The following is a 10130-nucleotide window of genomic DNA, read 5'->3' as shown; positions in this document are numbered from 1 at the left end:
ATATTGGCCTATTAGGCCCGTATATCACATGTATATGATGATGTAATAAGAAAGATACGTTACGTTGGTACTCAGTTGAGTAAGGTACCGGGTGGCCATCGCGGCCCATCGGTTTGGGTCGTGACAAGTCTAAATATTCAAATCCCTTTTCCTATTCATCCGAGCTCGTGACATCCTTGTCAACATCGAGTCGCAACCTTGATCCTCACTTTCAAATTTCATACCACTCACTGCACCTAACATGACAATATGCGGTAGTACAAGATTTTCATCATAACTTCGAAACCACTAATAGATTATTACCTCACCATATAGAAACTTTTCACTTAACCCATTTCAGGAGAACCATAGCAACACACACGTGAATTCTCATGACCGTAGAATATGCAAATCTTCAAGTAGTGGTCTAAGCCACCATAGCCCTTCCGGGATTTGCCTACACATAACAAGGCCATAACATTATAGTACTTCCGAATAAAATCAATTGCGGTGGCCGTTAAGCTTCACACGTATCGTCACAAAATCACCAACATAACTCAATCACACTGGAGGAACTAACCACTGCCATCAATATGCCAATTCAACCATAGCTAACCAATCTAACTTCTTCTAATTTATCCTTAATCGCCTTAGAAACAATAATAACTCCATTCAACACATAACGAACTCAATCTGCACTCCTCTCGAGTGGCCTTGTATCACGTGACTATGCTGTCTCAAATCCCACAAACCATCTCATGCCCTCCTTGTTTGCATATTCGCATCTTCATATACTATACCCATTCTGAAAATACCTTTGCGATTGCAAAGTCATTCCCTTTAATTCCTCCAAAAGCTATACTACAAGCCGAAGATATCATAGAACCTTCTGAGCCTCTTTTCATAATCCGATGTAAAGCTCAATTCTTAAACATACTTATGGACTTGAAATCCTTAGCGCCATGACTTAACCTCTAAATCCACTAGTACCGTTATTATGAGTCACCCACTCTGACTTGGTCTTGAATATAATCAACTCCAAGATTCTCCTTGCAAATGAACACCCTCTCAATAAAGCTCCCGCATCTACCCGAAGCGTAAATCCTGAACCTTCCCTAAGCCTGAACATAATTGATAAGGCCATTTATGGCACACATCTCTCGAACCATTTACTCAAATTACCACTTATATTCTTTCCCCTAAGCTGAAATAACTCACCCTTATGTCGATAGCCAGAAACCTCACAAGTAGTTAAACGCGCAACCCAATCGTAGGCGGTGGGCTCTCCCACTTAGCTTGAAGCTACTATTACGCAACTCTGGGGCCCACCAAGATTCTTTATCTCTCATTGCAATAACCTTGCGCAATCAACCTCCAAATTCCTCGAAATAATTCCGTTAGCATTTCATGAACACTCTGAATGTCTCGCAGAAGCTTCGCCAACCATGCGACCCCTGATCTGCTCACAGGAGATAACCCACCTGTGGAAATTACATGCTGACATCTTCCAACGTTGTTGCACGGGGTACAATCACTACGACCTCAATAACCCACCCTGAGCCCGTGCTCATTCACCAACTGTACTAGTTCGTTCACTTCTTATGGACATTAACCAAATGTGTGACAATATCATCCAATTCAAAGTTATATTGCATCCTTCTTCGTATCAAGCAACCCCCCTTTCTATTGCATCCAATCTCCCGCCGTATAATATCCAATATTTCAAATTAAGCCCGTGGACCTAATAACCATCCATTAAAATTCCCAAATCACTCTGTCTCTTCCTCAAGGTGTGTAGTTACCCTACCACTGAACCCATATGTTATCCTACCACTCTCCCACTTTGGTCAAACTCACTCCTTTAAGCAACTACTCGAATCTTGTTTCCCACACTTGGCCATTCTAGGAGTTTAATCACCACAAGACATTTCCCATGTGCCCTTCCTCATCATTCGCTGCCCAATCAAACTCGCAGGAGGAAACATCACGCACCACATCTGCAGTACCATTAAAATTCCTCAATTCTCGATTTCTAATAAGCGCTTCGCATCACATATATTGAGTAGGTAATAAGTAAAGGCATAAGCCTCAAAGGAATCAAACCGCAGTATGATGAATCAAGAAGGGAAGTGCTCCCAACAACCTCGTAGCCTCTCGAAGATAAGTACAGACGTCTCCGTACTGATCCACAAGACTATACTAGACTCGCTCATGACTCGTGAGACCTAAGGGAACCTAGTGCTATGATACCATGTTGTCACGTCCCAAAATCCACTAAGGGTTGTGATGGCACCGGACATCACTGTCAGGCAAGCCAACACTATTTAACTAGTAAATTCTCGTTTTAGTTATTTCTGAAATCACTTTTTTTTTAATTTAGACAATAAATAATAAATCCCACTGAATAAGTAATGATACCTTTAACAATTTTAAAATATTGAATAATCCCATAGACATCCTAGAACCCGGTGTCACAAGTGCATGAGCAATTTCTAGGAAACAATATAGTACAATAACCGTCCAGAGTACAAATGGGACAGTAGAGAAAATACAATACAGTGAAAGAGACTATGTCGGTTGCGGGTCACCTCGAGAGATATAGCTCACCTAAGTCTCTGTATCATCCATGTTATTGCGCTCATTAGGTCGCTAGAGGTACAAGTGCCTGTTCAACAAAAATGCACAGCAAGTGTAGCATAAGTACAAAACAATGTGTACTCAGTAAGTATCCCGCCTAATCTCGAAGAAGTAGAGACGAGAGGTCGACTTCGACACTTACTAGTGGTCCAATAATGATACACCAGTAATATAATAAATCAAAGATTTTTATAAACATGATTGTAACTCAATAGAATGAAGCAAGTGAACAATTCTTTCTTTTATAGGAAATTTTCAAATTCCTTTTCATTATTTATATATTTATCTCAGGTCAGGGAGAAAAAATTATCAACATTTATAATTTCTAAGGCAAACATTACAAGCATGCGCAAATCATGCCGAGGACGTACGGCTCGATCCAACAATATTTAAATTGTGCACTGCTAGAGGGTCGAATGACGCGAATCATAGATGCATCTATTTAATCTGCCGAGGCGTTCGGCCCATTCCAAAATAAATAAACACATTCAAGCAGTCAACAAGGAATACATCAGGGACAATTATTCAGGAAAAGGCACGTTTCTCTTTTAAAAGTCAAGAAATGATGTCTAGTCTTTTAGAAATTTATTTATACATTCAATATGTGTTTAAGCATTTTTAAATTGACAACAAGGTTTCAAATATTACAAGTAAAGTATGCTTTTGGGCCCTAGACTACCCCGACTTATACCAATTTATAAAATTTTCTAACCCCGATCGAAAAGTTGACAAAAGTGCCCTCACGACCACGTGCCCAGATTCCGAAATTTTTTGAAGATAAAGTTTACCCCCACCTCACGAACTCAAATATATAATTGGCTCTCAATTTCATGTTCAAAATCGTGGTCAAAATCCAAGAATATAAATTTTCTAGATTTTCTTCAAAATCCCAAAATTTCTACTAATTTACATGATTTTCCATGTTAAAATCTAGATATAATTTAAGTGATTAACTTGCAATAGGTGGGAATCACTTACCTTAACATGGATGATGAAAATGGAGCTCCAAAATCGCTCCTAGATCGTCTCCCATGGAGGAAATGAGATGAAATGATCCAAACCCATTTCTTTACACTTATACACTGCCCAGATGACTCTTCTTCGAGTTCGCGAGACCCCCGTCATGTTCGCGAAGAAGAAAATTCCCAAAAACCATTTTTCAAACTCCTCTCAGACAGCGTCTAGTATAATATCCATACCCTTGCCAAATTACAATTGGCTTAATGGTTTGAAAACTAGACACCAATATCTAAAACTTTCATCTTTTGTAAATTTCCCAATTCCTTATATATTTTGAGATATAAGCTGTCAAAGTTAGCCCTGTGCAACATAAATTTCTTCTTCATCTTCCTGGACAACCTGTAGTGTACCAGCCATAACTTTTTGTACACAAATTGAAATGTTAAATGGTATACCTTTCTGAAAACTAGACACAAAGAAATACAACTTTCCTTTTTGTATCATCTTCAAATTACTTGTAGATGGTGAGATATGAGCCGCCGAAGTAAGACTTGCGCAACAGAAATTCTTCTTCTTCGCGACCGCGAGACTCTCTACGCGAACGCAAAGAACAAAATCCAGAAGCCAAATCCTTTTTCGCGAATGCGAGAGGACCCTCGCGGACGCGAAAAACAACACCAGACACCAGCATCAGCTATATCAAAACAGCCCAAACTAATCCAAAACCACCTCGAAACACACCTGAGGCCCCAGCGACCCCATCCAATCATACCAACCAGTCCCATAACATAACACGGACCTGCTCAAGGCCTCAAATCACATCAAACAACTCTAAAACTATAAATCGCACTCCAATCCAAGCTTAATGGACTTTAGAATTTCAAACTTCTATATTCGATGCCAAAACCAATCAAATCATGTCCGATTGACCTCAAATTTTGCACACAAGTCATATTCGACATTACAGACCTACTCCAACTTCCGGAATCGAAATACGACCCCGATATCAAAAAGTCCACTTCCGGTCAAACTCCTCAAAAACCTTCAAATTTCTATATTTGGCCAAATGACTCCAAAATGACCCATGGACCTCCGAATTCACTTTTGATCGCGCTCCCAACACCAGAATCACCATACGGAGCTATTCCCAGACTAGGGATCCCAAACGGACATCGATAACACTGATATGTACTTCAACCCAAACTTATGAAATTCTTTCAAAATGCCAACTTCCTCAATAGATGTCGAAACATTCCCGGATCTTCCAAAATCCGATCCAGACATACGCCCAAGTCCAAAATCATCATACGAAACTGTTAGAACCTTTGAATCCTGATTCCGAGGTCGTTTACTCAAAAATCTAATCTTAGTTAATTCTTTCAATTTAAAGCTTCCTAAATGAGAATTCTCTCTCTAAATCAACTCCGAACTTCCCGGAATTCAATTCTGACCATGAATATAAGTCATAATACCTGAAGTGAAGCTACTCAGGGCCCCAAACCACTAAACGATGTGCTAGATCTCAAAATGATCGGTCGAGTCATTATAAGAGATAGTATTGGTTTTGATGGTCCATCATTTTGTATCTTTACTCCTACTCCTCCAACTACACAGATGAGCAATGATGAGTGTTTGTCTATGGAGGTTAAAGGAAATGTTGAAAAAGATCTTGGTTGAGGGAAAAGGAATAAGAAGCTTAGTTGGCAATTGAAATCTCCTTTTGAATAGCAAAGAAAAATAGGAACATCGATGGCGCACAATGAAAATACTCCCAAGAATACGGGCTGGATAAAATAAAAATATGCTCGTACATGTATTTTTCATTATGGCAAAGATGATGCAAACTTATTGAAGACATTCATTGGGTGGTTGGGCAAGGAGAAAAGGAAAGGTCGCAAAAAACTTAAGCCTCTAAATGTATTTCATTATTTGTTAATTGCTTAAATTCGTGTCCTGAACTTGTATATTTTAAATTCCTAAAGTTAAGTGTCCTTAACTTTTGAGATTGCAAGTCTAAGTTCATGACCAAGTATCCTTAACTTTTGAACTTGTAAATGTAAGTTCAGGACTAAGTGTCCTTAACTTTCGAACTTGTAAATGTAAGTTCAGGACCAAGTGTCCTTAACTTTTGAACTTGGAATTCAAAGTTCAGGACCTTTTGACCTTAACTTTTGAACTTAGAACTCGAAGTTTAGGACCTATTGTCCTTAACTTTTGAATTTAGTAGCCTAAGGTCAGGACCAGATGTCCTTAATTAGGAAATGAGGACTAACTTCTAATTTTGATATTTTCAAAATTTTCAGGGGAGAAACTGACATATATGCTCACAATAATGGTGTGAGAAAGAATCCATATAAATTGTACCATCAAAAAATCAGTAGCAAAATGTTCCTCCTTAAGCTTTCAGATAGTAGATTTGTACTTGATGATAAGGTTTGATAATTCGCAAGACATTTATTTTCTTTATTCTTAATTTATTATTTTTTAATTATTTATGACTGGTGAATTTGTTTTATTTTTTTTGCTTTTTATGAAACATATTGACATTGCCCTGCATTATTTGAGAAAGAAGGAATGCTACCACCCTCGCGCCCATCCTTTTCATTGCACAACTACAGATATACTTTTTGATAACTATATGGTGCTTGTATATAAGGATTTCAATGAAGATGCTATAGATGAGTTTTGGTCTGGTGATAATCAATTGTTTCTGACACCATATGTGTGGGGTGACAGTTGTAGATGTGGAATTGCTTGGACTGAGGTTGACAAAATCTTTTTTCTATGTCGGCTTCCTTCAGAAGATGATGATGTTGTGACACATTTTCTTGTGGGGGTATTGGACTTGAATGAGAAAAAGAATGATGTGTACGATTCCATATCTAGTGAGCCATATGAGGTAGGAATGAATCACATTGAAATGTATGCACGCATGATCCCCCACTTGCTAAAGTTCTCACGGTTTGAGAAAAATCACAAGTCTTTTGGAAATGCATTCAACAAATTTGATATTCAGTGGCAAAGGTCACTACACCAAACTGGATCGTACGTGTTGTCATTTGCTATATAATTTATATGTACTTTAGATTTATTTTATTAAAGATATTATTTAATTGACTCTGTATCTTACATTTTTCTTAGGACTGATTGTGGTGCATTCCTAATCAAGTATGTGGAGTTACTGATGATTGGAAATGATGTGGAGAAATTCCAACCTGAAGACATAACAAACTTTAGAAAAGAACTTGCAGCAAATCTTTGGGCACACGGAGAGTGGAAAAGAAATTCTGGGTATGATACACCACCAGAAAAGGTTGGCAACGACTATGATAGCGAAAATGAAACTTGCTGCCCAAAGGCGCTGTAGTTTAGTTGTAAAGAAAGTTAGTTGTTGTTGATGTTTTGTATAAAATTGCTGTAAACAAGGCACTTTTATTTTGTTTGCATATCACAATTTTTGGTCACAGCTATGCCAAATTACAGTTTCGGAAGTAGTATGAAGGCATCATGTTATTAATTTCTTTGTTTCTATCAAGTATTGATTTGTCCATTTGCAATCCCTAAATTAAGTGTATTGAGCTTGCAAGTATTAGTTAAGGACCAAGTGTCCTTAACTTTTGAACTTGGAAATCGAAGTTCAGGACCAGATCTCCTTAAATTTTGAACTTAAAACTTGAAGTCCATGACCAGATGTCCTTAACTTTTGAACTTGAAATTTGAAGTTCAAGACCAAGTGTCCTTAACTTTTAAACTTGGAACTTGAAGTTCAGGACCAAGTGTCCTCAACTTTTGAACTTGGAACTTGAAGTTAAGGACCAAGTGTCCTTAACTTTTGAACTTGGAATTCAAAGTTAAGGACCAAGTGTCCTTAACTTTTGAACTTGGAACTCTAAGTTAAGGACCAAGTGTCCTTAACTTTTGAACTTGGAACTCTAAGTTAAGGATTGCTTGTCCTTAACTTTTGAACTTGGAACTCAAAAGAAACAAAAAGCATGTAAGCGCAAAGAAAGTTTGAATATTCAGGATATCTACTCAAATAAAAATAATCTAAATTAATACAATTTATAGCAAAAACGTAAAAGAGTAGATAAACATAATTGTATATATCTACTATTCTCTATGCTTCCTTGAAAATGGATGGACTGCCAAGTTGTTCTATTATGACCAATTCTTCTACAACGACCACATTTGAATGTTATTTTTTATGACTCGGTAGCTGGAATATGCCTTTTCTTCTGCCTTCTACCTGGTGACACTTTGAAATTTGGAGGTTTAATAATTTGTGACTTAACACTCTCTGGTACAATCTAAGAATCAGTATGTCCTACAGATGTATTTGTCTTTCATATATTTTCAGCCAAGATTCCTTTAAGTACCAGTGCGAGCAAAAGTTGGACTTCTTGATGTTTCTCTTCTAAATAGCTGCAATTGCATGTATGCATGGTAATTCATCAAATTGAAACTGAAAACAATCACATGTTCTTTTGTTTAAGTCCACCAAGAAAGTAATTCCTTCTTCCTCAACTCTAGAGCACCATGAATCAACAGGGAAGACCTTCAATGTTGAAAAATTATAAGTTAATACATTATGTTAAATTATCATTAAAATAATAAGCTAAACAAAGAACATAATACTTACATTCGAAGTAAATGCTAAATCTATCTTTTTCTTCAATTCCTCTTCTACCCAACAAGAAACGTCATAAAAAGTTACTTCTGTTTCATTTCTTCTTTCATAAAACCAACGTTGCAGCTTCACTTGGATGAAATCCATCATTCTTAATATAGGCAGCTCCATTGCTTCTAATAGTACAGAATTCATTGACTCAACTATGTTTGTTGTGAGCATGTCATATCTTCATCGTGGACTACAAGAACGTGCCCACCTTTCCGGTGGTTCTTCTATCAAGTAGTCATAAGTCTTCTTATCTACTTACGCTATATCTGACATGTATAGATCAAATTCTTTGCGCCCGTATACTCTTGCAACACTTTGGAAAAGTTTTATGACCTCACTTTTCACTTTCCTTCGCTTTAGGTTCAGCTCCAAATGATAGATACAAATCCCATGATAGCTTTCAGGGTATACCTTTGCAATGTCATATGCAATAGCCTGATGCATGTCTGATAAAAAAATTAAATTTTCACGGCTCCCAATTGCATTGCGAAGCTCACTAAAGTACCACTCATAGGAATTGTTATTTTCAGATTCTGCAATTCCAAAGGCTAGTGGGAAAATTTGGTTATTTGCATCATTTGAAAATGAAATCATTAAAATACCACAAAATTTTGACTTAAAAAAAGTTGCATCAACAGCAATCACTGGTCTACAATGATTCTAACCAGTTATTGATGATCCATATGCGTAAAACATATAAAGAAACCTGAAAATACAGTATAATAGAAGGTTAACAGAATTTAAGGACATGTAGTCCTTAACTTAGACTAACAAAGACAAAAATTAAGGATAATTAGTCCTGAACTTCAAGTTACAAGCCCAAAAGTTTAGGACAGGTAGTCCTGAAGTTAGACTTCCAAGGTCAAAAGTTAAGGACACTTGGTCCTTAACTTAGAGTTACAAGTTTAAAATTTAAGGACATGTCGTCCTTAACTTAGAGTTACAAGCTCAAAAGTTAAGGACATGGAGTCCTGAACTTAGAGTTACAAGTTCAAAAGTTAAGGACATGCAGTCCTTAACTTAGAAATCAAAGTTAAGGACCAAGTGTCCTTAACTTTTTGATTGCACACATCAAAAACTAGTTAAGGACAACATGTCCTAAATTTTATAAAACAGACTGATAATCTCTTTTTTGATTGTTTACATGTTGTTGTCGTCTATCTTTATGTTAGTATATGTTCCCGCATTTTTACTTTTCATCATATACAAGTATGAAGACAATAATTCATAATTCTCTTCAGGAGTTCCTCTTATTAAAGCTGAAGCACGTTGAATAGTATGCCACGCCTTGTGATGCCCAATGTCTAGTCCATGCAATTTTTGCATTTTTTCCATGGCAAAAGCTGGCGTAACTTCAAACCTTAGATCTTGAAGATTGTCAATAATGTAACCACTAATCAACTTTGAAGTTGTATGCCTTTGATCAGCTTTCATAGCGTTAACTGAGCAGTCATGATTTTTCTCAATCTTTACTATCTTGAACAGTGTTGAATCTTTAACTCTGAAACCACGCATACACCACCCACACCTATTATCATTGCATTTCAACGAATATCTTGTTGAGCTTGATCCAAAAATGTTGAATTCAAAATGTCCTTTAATTGCTATATTTGAAAAATAGTTAATTATATTTTTCTTTTTGTCAAATGTTGATCCCACTTTTATTTTATCCGACGAAGCATTTTCTCTTAATATCGTAGTTGGAGATTCTTTTTGTTTCGAATTTGAGCTTCGTCTAGTTAGTTGAGTAGAGGTTTTTTTAGCAACTTCTTCTATTACTGGTGCACTCTCTAAGACTTGAATACCCAAAGCTTGTTCGTTGTCAATCTCTATAATACTTTGTCTTTCCACTTGAATAGAATCAAATGTTTGAAGC

General features: G+C 36.8%; 1 protein-coding gene across 1 annotated transcript; it reads right to left on the bottom strand.

Annotated features, from left to right (window-relative positions):
• Positions 1 to 8509: 8509 nt before the first annotated feature.
• LOC138880691 (uncharacterized) lies at positions 8510 to 9769 on the bottom strand. Its single transcript, XM_070160867.1, has 3 exons — positions 9399 to 9769; positions 8920 to 8960; positions 8510 to 8802 (listed from the first exon to the last, which is right to left on the bottom strand). Exons 1-3 carry the CDS (start codon positions 9767 to 9769, stop codon positions 8510 to 8512), a joined length of 705 nt encoding a protein of 234 aa, XP_070016968.1.
• Positions 9770 to 10130: the final 361 nt, after the last annotated feature.

This window comes from Nicotiana sylvestris, chromosome 11 (assembly GCF_000393655.2).
Source record: "Nicotiana sylvestris chromosome 11, ASM39365v2, whole genome shotgun sequence".
Classification (NCBI taxonomy): Eukaryota; Viridiplantae; Streptophyta; class Magnoliopsida; order Solanales; family Solanaceae; genus Nicotiana; species Nicotiana sylvestris.
Note: the sequence above shows the minus strand (reverse complement) of the source record. Positions and strands in the feature narration are given on the sequence as shown.

What these genes read in the sequence shown, in the direction of transcription:
- LOC138880691 (XM_070160867.1), bottom strand. Translation starts at nt 9,769, where the DNA reads ATGCGTGGTTTCAGAGTTAAAGATTCAACACTGTTCAAGATAGTAAAG. An exon ending in AAGATAGACGACAACAACAT is followed by an intron (nt 8,961 to 9,398) that starts GTAAACAATCAA and finishes CTGTATTTTCAG; the next exon opens with GTTTCTTTATATGTTTTACG. An exon ending in ATATGGATCATCAATAACTG is followed by an intron (nt 8,803 to 8,919) that starts GTTAGAATCATT and finishes TTTTCCCACTAG; the next exon opens with CCTTTGGAATTGCAGAATCT.